The sequence below is a fragment of the Rhinoraja longicauda genome, chromosome 5 (assembly GCF_053455715.1).
Source record: "Rhinoraja longicauda isolate Sanriku21f chromosome 5, sRhiLon1.1, whole genome shotgun sequence".
In the NCBI taxonomy this organism is placed as follows: Eukaryota; Metazoa; Chordata; class Chondrichthyes; order Rajiformes; family Arhynchobatidae; genus Rhinoraja; species Rhinoraja longicauda.
This window is the reverse complement of record NC_135957.1, coordinates 44,555,007-44,571,910: the sequence shown is the minus strand read 5'-3', so window position 1 is coordinate 44,571,910 and position 16,904 is coordinate 44,555,007. Positions and strand designations below refer to the sequence as shown.

The window sequence follows — 16,904 nt, the reverse complement described above, 5'->3', positions numbered from 1 at the left end:
TGCATCAGTTTTTCTATTTCCGACTTTGGCTGTGAAACATCCAATGGTCTAACGGTTCAGTTGCAGTGTATGGATATAACTTCCTACTACACCTCCTTGACGTGCACTTGATTTTCTGCTGTTTCAAGCATTCCCACAGTGATCTGTCAATTATGTTGCAGTCGCTACCAGAATCTATAATCACTGGCATTGCAACACCTCCAATGGTCACTGCAACTTTCTCCAGATGGCTATCATTCAATGCGAACTGATAATTCCTTTTAATAGCATGCTCACCGTCCTCATCACTTCCAAAATCATCTTCTTCGTAATGGACGTGACTCTTCTTGTTCTGCCACGGTCTGTCTATCTTGTCACTGGACTTCACTTTCTCCTTTGCCTTGGAAGATTCACTCTTGTTGTAATCACTTGTATTGTGCCTGGCTTTACTGTTACATTTCTTTGCAAAATGATCTTTGCCTCCACACTTCCTACATGTTCTACCTTTTGCTGGACAACATGCATCTTTCCCTATGTGACCCATGTTGCCACACCTGTAACACTCAATCTCACGTTCAGGCTTACTTCTTTGTCTCCCGTGGGACAACCAGTTAACTTGCCCAGTCTTAGAATCTTTCAATTTCATGCTGTGAAGTTGTCCCTCAACAGCTTCCAGTGTTGCTGCAATCGACAAAGCATCATTAAGGTTAACTCACCGCCTTTTCCTAGCAGCCTTCTCCTGAGCTTGTCTGACCTGCAATGCTGGACAACCTGATCCAATATCTGGTTTTCCACATCAACAGCTACATATTTGCATCCTACAGACACCTGTCCGAGTCTCGTCACAAATTGAGCAACAGTTTCACCCTCTTCCTGTTTTGTTTTGCGGAATAAATGGTGTTGAAATGACTGTTCAATGCATCAAGGGCCACCACATAATGACTGTTCAATGCATCAAGGGCCTTCTTATAGTCTTCCTTCCTTCCGGTGTCAGGGAGTGTTTTAAACATTTCTCGAACTGTTGGCCCCACGGTTAAGAGAAGCAACGCTCTCCGCTGTGCCTTCTGCGCTGGCGTACTCTCATCAAGAAAGAGCCCGTGACTGTCGGCGTAGGCCTCGAATTCCTCCAGTCAAGCTTTCCATTTCACGCTGACAGTACTCGCACCACCCGTCGGATCAAAGTGTGGAACTCCACGAAGTGCTAAGAAATCAGCTCCAGCGACTGCCATTATGACCTTTTTCTCACCTTTTTTCCAGCAGGTAGCCACAGATTCAGAATCCAAAATATCCGTCGCCAATGTCACATCTCCGCCTCAAATGTGTAATAATGATGCAGACACAATCTGTGGGAGTTACATTACTTAGTTTCTATGTTTATTGTTTCTCCTGACTGCGACCTTCCAGGCCTTACAGCATTCAGCACACAGCAAGCACACCTTCCCGCTCTCCAGTCACCTGATACACACGTCACAATATTTGCATATCATTATCATGACTCATCGTCATGACAGTTGCAATTGCAGAACCTCTGCAACTGGAAATATCAAAGACTAGAGGGTATAGTTTTAAGGTGAGAGGGGCAAAGTTTAAAGGAGTTTTGCTTTTACACAGAATGGTGGATGCCTGGAACATGCTGATAGGGGTGGTGGTAGAGGCAGATACAATAGTAACATTTAAGAGGTTTTTAGATAGGTACATGGATATGCACGGAATAGAGAAAAGGCAAAGTATAGGACAAAGATGGATGCAGCAAATCACTATGTATAAGTAATGATTTTTCTTAACACAAGGATCAGCAAAGGACTGGCACAATACACTGATTAAGACTAGTAAGATGATGGTAACATACTGAATGCAATGGGGATGGTCACATCGCACAGTGAACCGGCACAGATCTACTTGCACTTTATTCTGTTTTAAAACTGTTTCTAATTTGTTTCATTGGGTTGTTTAAATTAATACTGATTAGCTAATTCATTTATTGCATCGTATGGGAGGCGCATTCCCAATCTCGTTGTACCTCTGTACAATGACAATAAAGATATATTGTATTGTATTGTATTGAAAAGGTCTGTTTTTGCCAAACTGGGAATTATTTCTAATCCAATTATATTGCTCAACACCAGAGACCAGAAACAGGACACTTTATCCAATGGTCTGTAAAATAAATTAATCTAAAGCACAGTATCATAATGTTTAAATTCATCATCAGTCAGCACATTTGTTCGGACATGGGTGATCACTGATCTGGACAACATTATTCTTTCAATCAACAGCTAATGCATCATCAATGTGTCATCTCATTGCCCCACTGCTTGGAGAACTCCATATAAATCAGTTCTGAGACATCCCTATAGTGAAACACTTCAGAAAAACATTACAGATTGCAAAGCACTTTGAACTTTCTGATGATAAAAGGAAACACATCCTTCTTTACTGTGTTCTTTTAATTCAAGGAGTTAAATTATTATATTTTAGCATATACACGCTAGAGTTATTTCACTAATAAATGCAATGCAAAGGGATTTTCACTTGATTAATTGTTTATCATAATTGGATAAAAGGAGATTTTTTTTTTTTTTTTTAAAAGAGTGCTGTTCCCTGAATATGAAAACATCAGGATGACAACCTTCTTTACCACATCTAGATGTCCAAAGTACTGGTACACAATTCTTGAACTTCTGGAATGATGGTAATACTGCTACTTGCAAAATAAAACAGAACTGTCAGAGTTTCTGTACATACACAGGTTTCTCTTCTAAACTTCAGGCTCTTGAAAATAATACTGACATAAGTATCTGCAGGAAATCTACTTACAATTAGCAGTATTTTGCCAGTATTATTTTCAGTTAAATGGTTCGTGACAGCACTGTCTACCTGGCACTTTGATCGGAATGACATCTTTAAGAAGCTTCTCAGTTTCCGCTTTCTTGGCTAAAGTATGGGAACGCAAAGCAAATTCATCTTGTTCTCTCCGGGATATGCCAAACGCTGCTGCTAGTCTATCTGCGGAATGCCCCATTGATTCGCTGGTGGAGAATTCAGCTACTGCTGGAAGCTAGAGAAAAGATATTAAAGTTACATTTCATATCATTCTGACTTCCTGGTTCATAATTTGCATACGACTGTCCAATATCAACTCATAATCAATAGTTTTTACAAGAGCATGAACAATTCCAAGCATATTTTGCATGAACAATTTTCCATGACTCAATATTATTGGTTGGGCTCTCCCAACAAATGTCTGCAGCTTCATACAGAACCATTTTCCTTGACGACAGCGTTGGGTTTCTTGGTTTATTAATATTAATTAATTCATTATTATTAATATTGACGTCACAAACTTCCTCAAAAGTGCCTTCTAATATTTTCTCATCTGCACACCAGTGTGGGGTCCTTCAAGAAATTGAGCAAGAAACCACCAGTTTCCTGCAATTTCCCAACTGCTACAGTGGGAAAGTTGCCTATTGCACCTGCTCGTACATTTGAAGGAGTGAAGGGAAGCTGTGAAGGAGAGGGAGACATATACTAGCTCATTTACATTTCTGACACTAGTTAACATAAATGACTTTGATGGAGTTTTCTGAAAAGGTTTACTTTATCTTAAATAAATTATCAATGTGATCAATTTGAATTGAATGTCAGAGTTATCCTCAAACATTCACACAGTTCTCAGTTGGTTAAACTTGGGCACGTGGCATATCTACCTGCCTGAATAATTCTGTGGACAGCCCATGTTGGGTTCTGCCACTTATGGCTGAACCACATTAAAATAGTTTAATTCCGGAAGTTGGGGGATAGTGGATATATTCTAGATAAGTGCTGATCCAGCAGAGAAGGAACTTGTTGCTACAAGGAAATTGCAAACCCAAAATATTTCTGAACAAATTTATTTAGCCAAAAATCAAAGAAAATAACTTAAAAAACTTCAACTTGGACATTCAACTTTGCTATAGCTAAAAATCAATGGCAAGATTTTTTTTTAAAGCTGGTAAAATACACAGGATAATACTGCCCAATATTTCTGGAACAAATTAAGAATGCATACATAAAAAATATCATATCTGAAGAAGGGTCTCGATCCAAAACGTCACCCATTCCTTCTCCCCAGAGATGCTGCCTGACCCGCTGAGTTACTCCAGCATTTTGTGTCTACCTTCAGATTATACTTCAATATACAATTGCAGCTTTTAGTACCAATGCATCTTTAGAAGTAATTGTAACTTTATATAGGTCTGTCAGCATTTTTAACAATTTCAAGGGCTGAGACAGCAAGATTATCTTGCAACATTTATTTAAAAATGCAGCAACACAGTAAGTAGTTATAATGCACAATACATAGCACGTGATCTAATGAATTGCTGCAAATCTTGCTGCAACAGAAATCTGTTCTTTTTCCACCATGGAATGGATTTCACTAATTGCAAATAAGGGATAACAGTACACACACAACAGTTTAAAGGCTTTTAGTGACTTTTTTTCTAGGCCTAATGCAGGGTCACCCAAAACATGGTTCACACGTCAAACTGTCCATTGACTAAACTGGTGTACAGGACTGCGGCACTTCAATGAGGCTGTGGTATTCTACTGCACACAAGGTCCAAGACATCATCATGTGTATAGAACAGGCCTTTTCTCCACAGAATGGTTGGGAGTGAGCTGACAAGTTTGTTTGAGGGATTGTGGAGACAATCAATTATGATGGGAAATTAAAAGGTGGTGCCTATCTTTAGGAAGTTGGATGCATTGGACATTCCCGCACTTTTTCCAATTAGAGTTGGATCCTGTAACTAACCCAAAAGCAAACCTCAATCCACTGTTTTCATTAATCTTATAGGTCTTCTATAAATTTGCAAAACTGATGTCAATTTAAACTAATCTCACTGCCCTTGATCAGAGACTTTCCCTACCCTAATGCACCATGCCAACAGTCTTCTCTTTCAAGTCCAAAACATGCTCAAGCCAATCGATGGGAAAGATATATTTTGCAGTCCAGTTTAAAAATTATATGCACAGGCTGCATGATGTATCAGATAAAATGACAGGTGTCACTGCGATTTTATACATAAACAGCATAACTTAAGCATTGGAGCATCATTACATTAAGTCTTGCACATCACAGCTGCACTGAGAGATGAAAGGGGGATTTAAAAAACAACTTTACTATTTGTGGACATTTTAATTCTGTTGTCTTCCAAGGAGTAACATTGTTTCAAGGTTAAATTTGTGTCAGAAACCTGACATCAACTTAAAAGGCCAATTTACATCAATGCAGATGCACTCTGAAACTTGCAATTATATTTTTGCCCACTTTACTGTAGGAGGGAGGGCATCATATCAATACCTCAGGAGCGAAATAGTCCGGGCGGATTTTTCCAATGAGAGACAATCTTTGTCCCATCGTTTTAGCTCTGGTAAGCGAAAGCAAGGTCTTCCTCATTTTTCTGCTGTGACGAATGGGAACATCAGACATGAATTCCACACCACCTGCTATCACTGTATCATACTGACCAGAAGCAATTAAGCCAAACCCTGCAAGACAAATGGTGCATCAAAAATTAACATCATAAAAAAAAAAAGCAAAAAAACGTTTTAAAAGCTGGACCTGAACAGACCATGAGCTGGTCTATCTAGGCTGTAAAACGAAATCACAAGATTTATAAGAATGAAATTCAATACTGAAGCGAGAAATACAAACTCCAAACTTTTTTCAGAGTTTGTTGAGTTTATGAATAACATTAACACACGGACAACTGTCCGAAACCAAATGTTATGGCAGGTTAAAAAAAACATTTATAGTTGGATACAATAATCTTGATTTACCTGTAGTCATTGCTTGATTTGAAGAAATACAAGCCATAGTAACTGTGTGGGATGGAGTTTTCTCTGAAAATCCAGCTCCAAGTGTAGCCTGTTGAAATAACAGTAGCCATGGATAATTAAACCACTCAAATTTTTTTTAAGTATTTTTGGATATTATGGAATATATAATAATAATAATAATAATCCATTTATTTTATATAGCGCCTTATCACATGCTCAAAGCGCTTTACAAAAACAATTAACATAGAAACAAACAGACAAACTATCCTGACGGAAAAGCGGCGAATACTCAACGCCAGCGTCCTCTCACGTCAGGGTCCGGCAGTAGACATTAAAAAGCACAAGACACACAGATATAATTTTTTACACAAAACAGCCATCACAGTGATTGCTCTAGGCATACCCTCACTGTGAAGGAAGGCAAAGTCTTATCTCCTCCTCATTCTTCTCCCGTGGTGCCACGAGGTGATCGAGGCTCCCAACTTTTTGAAGCCCCCACCGGGCGATGGAAAGTCCCAGGGCCGAGCCGAGCAGGCCGATGAAAGTCCTGAGCCCCCACCGGGCGATGAAAAGTCCCAGGGCCGAGCCGAGCAGGCCGATGAAAGTCCTGAGCCCCCACCGGGCGATGTAAAGTGCTGCGGCCGGGCCACGCAGGGCGATGAAGGGCCTGCGGGCGGGTTGATCATACCTCGCGCTTCGGGGCGGTCGAAGCTGCTACGGCTGGAGCTCCCAAAAGCCGGTCACCAGCCAGGGACCTGCGAGCTCCCGATGTTGCGGTCTGCAGGGCCCACGGCCGAAGCCTCCGAGATGGTAAGTCCAGGCCCTGCGACCGGAGTCTTTGAGGTCGATCCCAGCTGGAGGCCGCCGACTCCACGATGTTAGGCCGTAGCGCGAACGGAGATACGACACGGTAAAGGTCGCATCTCCGTTGAGGAGGAGATTTGAAAAAAAGGTTTCCCCCAACCCCCCCACCACCCCCCTACATACACAGAATTAAAAATAAAACAAAACGTACATTTAACAACGACAATGACAAAAAAACAAAAAACGGAGAGACTGCCGGTGAGCCGCAGCTGCAGAACACAGCCACGCCCCTAAAAATAGGTTTGTATAGTTCACCAAAGCACAATCCCTATTCCTTTTTGAATCAAGATTTATTTATTTATTTGACCCACTCAACTTTGTTTCTCTAAGCTGAAATGGGTTTTCACAAAATTGCACCATTTCTAATTTCACTATCCCGAACTCTTATCTGCTAGTTATCTGTCTTTACTGTCTCTCGTTCACTGTTTTTTCTCCCTTAATCACAGACCATTTTGTCAGCTAGTCCTTTGCGCAGAAACATCTGTATAAACAGCAGAATCAGTCAGATTTGAGAGCACACCAATACCCATATCTCATCAAAACTATGATGGATAGTGTTGTGGAGTTACACAGCATGGAAACAGGCCCTTCAACCCACTTTGCCATGCTGACCAGGTTGTCATTCTGGGCTGGACCCAATTACCTGCATCCTTGTGATCCCTTCCTGCTCAAATGACTTTTGGAAGTTGTAATTATATCTGCTTCTTTAGCATCCTCTGGTAGTTCATTTCAGTTACAGAATACCCTCCATGTGAAAAAGTTGCCCTAAAGTCCCTCTCAAATCTCTTCCTCTTAAGACTATGCCCTGCAGTTTCTTATTTCTCTACCCTTGGAAAAAGACCGTGTACATTCACTTTATCCATGCCCTTCAAGACCTTGTGCACCTCAATAATGTCATACCTCAGTCTCCTATACTCCAAAGAAAAACACCACAGCCTTAGCAGTCTCTTTCTCTAACTCAAGCCCACAAATTCAGGTAACATAGTAATGAATCTGCACCCATTCAAACTTAAGACATCCTTCCTATAGCTGAATGGCTGGAACTGCATGAAAGATGTGTCAATTTTTGTACTTAATTCCCTCCCAAAAGAGGCAAGTGTGCTAAATGCTTTATTCACCTCCCTGTCCATCTGTGCACTAGCAGTTGAACAGTTTAAGAAAATAAAAGACTTTATAAAAATACCACTGCATTGGTGTATTTTTGTCAATTATTATTATTATTATTTCAGTCAATTTTTGTCTGACAAGCTCCCAAAAGTGGTCACATAATGTCTTAACGACATTTATCAGTAAATCTTGAAAAAAGACTAGAAGGAACTCCTGAAAATAGTGCAACAGTATTACTTGCAGTGCTCAGACACGATTAGTTATTTTATTTGAACAACTGCACTTCTGATAAGACAGCAAACCGTTAGTACTGCTCTGATGCAGCAATTTATATTCTGGAGTGGAAAGAACTCCACATTGGATTACAGGAGAATATAGTTCATTTGCAGGAATAATCTTCATAAGTTCATAAGATATAGGAGCAGAATTAAGTAAGAAGCAGGAAAAAATATTCCCGATGTTGGGGGAGTTCAGAACCAGGGGTCACAGTTTAAGAATAAGGGGTAGGCCATTTAGGACTGAGATGAGGAAAATCTTCTTGACCCAGAGAGTTGTGAATCTGTGAAATTCTCTGCCACAGAAGGCAGCGGAGGCCAATTCAATGGATATATTCAAGAGAGAATTGGATATAGCTCTTAGGGCTCATGGAATCAAGGGAAATGGGGAGAAAGCAGGAAGAGGGTACTGATTTTGGATAGCCAGCCATGATCATATAGAATGGCGGTGCTGGCTAGAAGGGTTGAATGGCCTTCTCCTGCACCTATTTTCTATGTTTCTGCAGACTGCCTGTTTCCTCCACACTACCTGCTCCTCCACCTATCTTTGTATCATCCGCAAACTTGGCCACAAAATAATTTAAGACAATGAATCAGAGAAAACGCACAAAAATTGACAGCAAAGCTTTGAAAAAAAACATCCAAAGCAAAACTATAGTAAAAAGGGTCATTGCCAAGAACTTAGTATTAAATACAAAATCTTAATCGATAAAACTACCACATACCTCTCGCGCAACATTACTTGTTTTGACCTCCTGAATAACAGTACCAAATACAACGTAGTCAACCTCTTGTTTTGGTATGTTGGTCCTTGTAAGTAGCCCTCTATATAAAAAACAAAATGGTGTCAGTTTCTATAAGCAATCTTAAATGCAATGTAATGAAGCATGTACAGGAAAGCTCTGTTTTCTCACTTACTTTAGTGCTGCTCTGGCCAAATCATGAGGCATCAGGTCTGCATACCTATAACAACAGACACTTGATATATTAACTCATAACTGGATAGACAATTACCCGATATATAAATCATTTTTTTGTAAAACACGAACTAGCATTGTACTGAAACATTCAAAACTTGAAAATTTAGTTGGCAAATACACGATTCTATTAATATTTCTGGTATCTAAACAGGAAATTAGAAATGCATGCAACAAAGGTAAAACAGTTATAATGGGTGACTTCAATCTACATATAGATTGGGTGAATCAAATTGGCAGAGGTGCTGAGGAAGAGGATTTCTTGGAATATATGCGGGATAGTTTTCTAAACCAACATGTAGAGGAACCAACGAGAGAGCAGGCTATTCTAGACTGGGTATTGAGTAATGAGGAAGGGTTAGTTAGCAGTCTTGATGTGCGTGGCCCCTTGGGCAAGAGTGACCATAATTTGGTTGAGTTCTTCATTAGGATGGAGAGTGACATAGTTAATTCAGAAACAACGGTTCTGAACTTAAAGAAAGGTAACTTTGAGGGTATGAGACGTGAATTGGCCAAGATAGACTGGCAATTGATTCTTAAAGGGCTGACGGTGGATATGCAATGGAAGGCATTTAAAGACCGCATGGATGAACAACAACAATTGTTCATCCCAGTTTGGCAAAAGAATAAATCAGGGAAGGTAGTGCATCCGTGGCTAACAAGGGAAATTAGGGATAGTATCAAAACAAAACATGAAGCATACAAATTAGCAAGAAAAAGCAGCCTAGCAGAGGACTGGGAGAAATTCAAAGTCCAGCAGAGGAGGACAAAGGGCTTAATTAGGAAAGGGGAAATAGATTATGAAAGAAAACTGGCAGGGAACATAAAAACTGACTGCAAAAGCTTTTATAGATATGTGAAGAGAAACTGCGTACAGTTTTGGTCTCCTAATCTGAGGAAAGACATTCTTGCCATAGAGGGAGTACAGAGAAGGTTCACCAGATTGATTCCTGGGATGGCAGGACTTTCATATGAAGAAAGATTGGATAGACTCGGCTTGTACTCGCTGGAATTTAGAAGATTGAGGGGGGATCTTATAGAAACTTACAAAATTCTTAAGGGGTTGGACAGGCTAGATGCAGGAAGATTGTACCCGATGTTGAGGAAGTCCAGAACAAGGGGTCACAGTTTAAGGATAAGGGGAAGTCTTTTAGGACCGAGATGAGAACGTTTTTTTTCATACAGAGTGGTGAATCTGGAATTCTCTGCCACAGAAGGTAGTTGAGGCCAGTTCATTGGCTATATTTAAGAGGGAGTTAGATGTGGCCCTTGTGGCTAAAGGGATCAGGGGGTATGGAGAGAAGGCAGGTACAGGATACTGAGTTGGATGATCAGCCATGATCATATTGAATGGCGGTGCAGGCTCGAAGGGCCGAATGGCCTACTCCTGCACCTATTTTCTATGTTTCTAAATCAGAAAATATACCATTTAAATCATTTGTACATTTCTCTATCGCTTTTAATTAAAAGCAATCTGTTGTAGTGGCCTGGCGGAGGCCAGAGAAAAGGCAAGACGCCAGGCAGTTTTTAGTAAGATTCTTTTATTAGGCTGTGAGCTCCTGCCCACAGCGTAGTCCACCTAGGGATGGGCCACGCCTCCCCCTGGTCTGGCTTTTAACCCCTTACGCCTGTCCGTCACGTAACGAGGGGGCTGACCCAAGGAGTGGCCTGATCCGCCACAGGACCCCCCCCCCCCAAGAACCGGAGGTACAAAACGGACAGGAGGGCGCACGAGGCGACCAGCCCGGGTGCGCACCATGACCGGCGCAGGGACCGGCGACTGACCGACAGGTGGAGGGGTCGTAGCAGACACTGGAGGGGGTAGCGTGGACGGGGGGCGACCGCGCGGGCGGGGCTGCGCAACCGGCACCGGCCGATCAATGTCCACGTGTGCCGGCTTCAGCCGTGCGACCGAAACAGTCTCTCTGCGACCCCCCATGTCCAGAAAGAATGTGGCCGAGCCGTGTTGCAGGACCCGGAAGGGACCCTCGTACGGCCGCTGGAGAAGTGATCGGTGTGCGTCCCTGCGCAGGAACACAAACTGGCAGTCCTCCAGAGCGGCAGGGACGTGTGGCTGGAAGGTCCCATGACGTGACGTGGGCACAGGTGCCAGCCTGCCCACCGTCTGCCGAAGACGTTGCAGGGCGTCAGAAGGCTGCTCCACTCGACCCTGCGCCGGTGGGATGAACTCCCCGGGAACCGTCAAGGGGGCCCCGTACACCAACTCGGCGGAGGAGGAGGCCAAGTCCTCCTTGGGTGCGGTGCGGATCCCCAGCAAAACCCATGGCAGGGCGTCCACCCAGTCTGGGCCCGTGAGCCGAGCCTTCAGGGCAGCCTTCAGCTGGCGGTGAAAGCGTTCCAGCAACCCGTTCGACTGTGGATGGTACGCCGTAGTGTGGTGTAGGCGGACACCCAAGAGTCTTGCCATGGCCGACCACAGTTCCGAAGTGAACTGTGGCCCCCGGTCGGATGTAATGTCCAGTGGCACCCCGAACCGGGCGATCCAGTGCGCCGCCAAGGCCCGTGCGCAGGTGGCCGTCAAGGTGTCTGCCAGCGGAATGGCCTCCGGCCACCGCGTGAAGCGATCAACCACAGTGAAGAGGTGGGTCATGCCCCGGGACCGCGGCAGCGGCCCCACGATGTCCACATGAATGTGGTCGAAGCGCTGCCGAGGGACACGAAACTCCTGCAGAGGCGCACGCACGTGTCGCTGGATTTTTGAAGTTTGGCACGGGATGCAGGTGCGTGCCCAGTGTGCGACCTGCTTACGCAGCCCGTGCCACATGAAACGGGAGGATACAAGGGCCACCGTCGCCCGAATGGAGGGGTGAGACAGCCCGTGGAGCACCTCGAATACCCTGCGACGCCAGACGACAGGGACGATGGGCCGCGGCAGGCCAGTGGAGGTGTCGCACAACAGTGTTGTATCCCCGGGGCCACAGACAATGTCCTCCAGCTGCAGGCCGGACACGGCTGTACGATAGGTGGCCATCTCCTCGTCCCCCAGCTGTGCGGCTGCTAGGGCGGAATAGTCGATCCCCCCGGCCATTTGTAGGACGGCGTGGATCGCGGGTCTAGACAGGGCGTCGGCCACCCTGTTGTTTTTTCCCTCCACGAGCCGAATTGAGGTGGTGTACTCCGACACATAAGCCAATTGTCTCTGTTGCCACGCAGACCACGGATCCGAAACCTTGGCGAACGCAAAGGTGAGTGGCTTGTGGTCTGTGAACGCGGTGAAGGGTCTCCCCTCTAGGAAGTACCGAAAGTGGCGTACCGCGAGGTAGAGGGCGAGGAGCTCCCGGTCGAACGCGCTGTAATGCCGTTGGGCCCCGCTGAGGTGCCTGCTAAAGAAGGCGAGTGGCCGCCAACACCCGTCGATGTGCTGCTCTAGCACCGCACCGACCGCCACCTCAGAAGCGTCCACGGTCAGGGCGGTTGGGGCATCCTCCTTAGGATGGACGAGCATCGTGGCCCTGGCCAGGGCCTCCTTAGCCTGCTCAAACGCCGCTCCTGCTTCGTCGTCCCACTCGACCTCCTTGCGGCGACCAGCCATGAGGTGGAAGAGTGGGCGCATAGTTCGGGCTACCGACGGCAGGAAGCGGTGATAGAACGAGACCATCCCGGCGAATTCCTGCAGGCCCTTGACAGTGGTCGGTCGGGGGAAATGGCGGACAGCTTCGACCCTGTCCGGAAGAGGTACCACCCCTTGTGGGGTCACCCGATGGCCGAGGAAATCGATGGCCGTCACCCCAAAACGGCACTTGGAAGTATTAATTGACAAACCGTACTCGCTGAGGCGTTTACACAGCTGGCGGAGGTGGGTGCAATGCTCCTGCCTCGAGTACGTCGTCCAAGTACACAAAGACGAATTCTAGGCCACGGCACACACAGTCCATAAGCCGTTGGAAGGCCTGTGCGGCGTTCTTCAACCCGAACGGCATCCGTAGGAACTCGAATAGGCCGAACGGGGTGATGATGGCAGTCTTGGGGATGTCATCGGGGTGGACCGGGATTTGATTATATCCGCGCACAAGGTCCACCTTGGAGAACACGGATGCTCCGGCCAGGTGGGCATTAAAGTCCTGGATGTGCGGAACCGGGTACCTGTCGGGAACGGTCGCGTCATTTAAGCGCCGATAGTCCCCGCACGGTCGCCAACCCCCGTCCGCCTTGGGGACCAAGTGGAGTGGTGACGCCCACGGGCTATCGGAGGGGCGCACGATGCCCATTGACTCCATCTGACGAAACTCCTCTCGAGCTAGACGGAGCTTGTCTGGAGCGAGACGCCGCGCTCGGGCGTGCACGGGTGGCCCGGTGGTGGGGATGTGATGTTGCACCCCGTGCTTGGGAGCGGAGGAGGAGAAGTGGGTTCCACAATGTCCGGGAAGTCCGCCAGGATGCGCGCGTACGTCGCATCCACGGATGACAGGTGTCCGACGTTGGGGGAGACCGGCCTCAGCGTGCTGGAGTGCACCAGGCGCTGCCGCCTGACATCCACGAGCATGGAATGCGCCCGCAGGAAGTCGGCGCCCAGCAGCGGCTGGGAAACATCAGCAATGATGAACCGCCACGTGAACCAGCTATCGCCGAAGTTAAGGGCGAGCTGGCAGACCCCGTAAGTGTTGATGGGGCTACCGTTCACCGCAGTGAGGAGGGGGCCGCGTTTGCCCGTATGGATATCGGCGGTGGAAGGAGGTAGGACGCTCACCTCTGCTCCAGTGTCGACGAGGAACCGACCCCCGGTGCGGCGATCCCGAGCGAACACGCGATGGATCTGGCCGGCCGCCGAAGGAATCACTGACGGCCGGCCCTTGCGTTTCCCGGAAAGGCACAGGGTAGGCGACATTGCTTGGCGTTCGGTCCCCAACGACGGTGATAATAGCACCAGCCCCCTCTGCTGGTGTCCGGTGGTGGTGCAGACTGGGATGCCCACCAGCGACCTCCGGTGGTCTCCAGCGTTATTGGAGGTGGTGCTGCTTGGGCCGACCACCAGCGACCTCTGGTGGCGTCTGGCTGAACTGTCGGCGGGCCGTGCGAGAAGGGCGTGCCGGCACCGGGGTGCCCGATGGCGGCCGGATTTCGCCGCGGGGGTCGCCCTGAAACGGGGTCGACGGCGGCCCCAGCTTGCTGTTGGCCTTCCGACGCCGCGGAAAAGACGGCTAGGGCTTCCAGGTCCTCCCGACGGGACATCCATATTTGATCAGCGCGCTCGCCCAGCCCCTGCGTGTCGGTGAAGGGGTCCCCAGCGAGCTGAGAACGGAGGTCGACTGGGAGCTGCCGAAGGTAGGCCTGCTTAAATAAGAAACAGGGCGGGTGGTTGCCCATAAGGGCGAGCATGTCCTCCAGAAGGGCCGACGGCCGTCAGTCCCCGAGCCCCCCCTGGCTCATAACTCGAGTTGCCCTCTCGGCGTCGCTGAGGCCGAACCTCCTGATAAGTTCTTTAAGGCCCTTATATTTGTCATCCGCGGGGGGGTCATTTAGGTAAGGCTTTACTCGCCTTGCTGTCGCCTGGTCCAGGGCGCCGACGACATAAAAGTACTTCGTCAAGTCGACGGTTACCCCTCGCACAGCAAACTGTGCCTCTGCCTGCTGGAACCAGACCTCAGGCTCTTCGGTCCACAGGGTCGGGAGTTTGAGGGAGACGGCATCGAGGTCGGCAGGACCGGTTTGCACATTGTCGTGCGACATCACTACGCGTGATGTCCGTCGAGGTCACCAATGTAGTGGCCTGGCGGAGGCCAGAGAAAAGGCAAGACGCCAGGCAGTTTTTAGTAAGATTCTTTTATTAGGCTGTGAGCTCCTGCCCACAGCGTAGTCCACCTAGGGATGGGCCACACCTCCCCCTGGTCTGGCTTTTAACCCCTTACGCCTGTCCGTCACGTAACGAGGGGGCTGACCCAAGGAGTGGCCTGATCCGCCACACTGTTAACATGCATTGAGATTTACTGTTAAAAGAATGATAAGTCTTCAGCTCTTTCTGTTAAACTAAGAATGTTCCATTTAAAAGCCAATAGTAGGTGTGACTTAAAATCATCTGCTTCTATTTATTCAAGCAATAAAAATTGGAAAACTATTAATAAAGCAGTATCTGGATCTGTTCTTAACATTTCAATAAAACAATGACTTGCTAAATTGCCTGTTACCACTGTAACATTTTGTTAGTTGGACATGGTATGAAAGACATTTTGCATTAGCAGCAACTCTTTGGAAGTGACTGTAAAATGCATCGATCTCCTGCCTGATCAAAAAGCTATTTATTGGCCCATCATACATGGTCATATCATTACCATGTATTAGTAAAGAAAATAAATTTGAACTATTCTCTTGCTACTAATATATTCCAGCCAATATCCAAAGCAAGATATTTAAAATATTGCACATAATGCTGCTTTGGCTGCCATGGCTAATCATACATTGAATAAGTACAATAAGTTAAAAAAGCTGGTTGAGGAACTCCACAAGTCAGGCAGCAATGGATGGAAATGGACAGACGATGTTTCGGTTCAGGACCCTTCTTTGGACTGATCATCAGTCTGAAGAAGGATCCTGATCCCAAATGTCACCTGTCCATTTCCCTCCACTTAACTGCTAGTTCATCATCCAGACCCAGCAGTTTGTTCTTCTGCTCAGGATTGCAGTATCTGCAGTCTCTTATGTCTCCAAATACAATAAGTATACAAGCAAGGAACATTAAGGCCACATGCTGGTGGCGCATATCTCAGAATAAATTACCAGGAGTGAAAAAGCAAAGAAAAAGGTAAATTTCTTTCTTTGAAAAATCTGTGAATCTGCAAACATAGTGTGTAAATTCGCAAGTTTAATACTTACGTGGTACCAGATAACAAAAATGGAATTCGGACACCTTCAACCAACACAACATTTTTCAACCCTGGTTTTGCGAGAGTTTTCTTACTGCTTGATTTCACTATAGGAAAAGCAAATGTAAACTTTAGTATCTCTACTTATTGAAGGGTTGAAGTTAAGCATTGAGTCATCAGTAAAAAATCCATGTCAAATATTAGATAACTGATAAAGACATTGTACCTTGGGTTTGAGTACGAGAAACAGGGCTCAAAAATCGTAAATCTGGTAATATAAAAATGAAGCAGTAAGTATCTCATTTGTCTTATTGTAGATATCAAAAAATAAATTAATTGTATGAAATACTTTTAGCACTTTAAGCAATTGGTGATTTCACAAGCACTTTAAACTAGCAACGAATTGTATAAGAATACTTCAATGCCTGTGACTTCAGTTTATCTTCAACTTCTTGGAATAACAAACTAATCTTAATCCCCAAGAGGTAATTTCAGTATTGCTCTGACTAATTTTACAATGATTTCCTTAAAGTGTACGAGTAGTATTTTTTTTAAAAAGAGTTTTTTTAAAGTGCAATTTAAATGTAAAATGAAAACCAAATGCGATCTTTCTCCATCTTGCATGTTGTACTACCTGTTGCACTCAAGGATGGTTTGATTATACTTATGTATGATATGGTTTGCCTGGATTGCACACAAAACAAAGTTTTTCACTGTATTTTGGAACATGTGCCAATAATCAACCAAATACAAATGGAACTAATTCTCTCCATTTTCTAATCAACTGCAATTAGCATGGTCTGATGGAAATTTTCTATCCCCCAAGAACAAAAATCTTATTGCACGCTACCCCAAAAGTATAGGAAATTAGTCAAAGCAAGAGAAGATATACACTTGTGTTCTCCTCTTGGCTCATGTCCTATCATAGTCCATTCCAAAGTAACAAAATCAATTTGTGGATCATGCCCTGCCAAAATTATTAAAACTGGGTTGTTTGTATTGATCAAGCACCCTTCTGTTCTGAATTAAACAAAACTGGAGTTTGTATGTCTATTTTTCTT

The 16,904-nt window shown here is 45.6% G+C and overlaps 1 protein-coding gene across 2 annotated transcripts in view; it reads right to left on the bottom strand.

Moving 5' to 3' along the window:
• hadhb (hydroxyacyl-CoA dehydrogenase trifunctional multienzyme complex subunit beta) overlaps positions 1–16,904 on the bottom strand; it is a 31,116-nt gene that overhangs the window by 12,287 nt on the left and 1,925 nt on the right. For both annotated transcript variants that reach the window (XM_078399406.1, XM_078399407.1), the window contains exons 3-9: positions 16,070–16,111; positions 15,854–15,950; positions 8,967–9,011; positions 8,774–8,873; positions 5,803–5,890; positions 5,324–5,511; positions 2,857–3,037 (exon numbers count right to left, since the gene is read on the bottom strand). In XM_078399406.1, the coding sequence (XP_078255532.1) occupies positions 2,857–3,037; positions 5,324–5,511; positions 5,803–5,890; positions 8,774–8,873; positions 8,967–9,011; positions 15,854–15,950; positions 16,070–16,111 (741 nt within the window). The remainder of the gene's footprint in view (positions 1–2,856; positions 3,038–5,323; positions 5,512–5,802; positions 5,891–8,773; positions 8,874–8,966; positions 9,012–15,853; positions 15,951–16,069; positions 16,112–16,904) is intronic.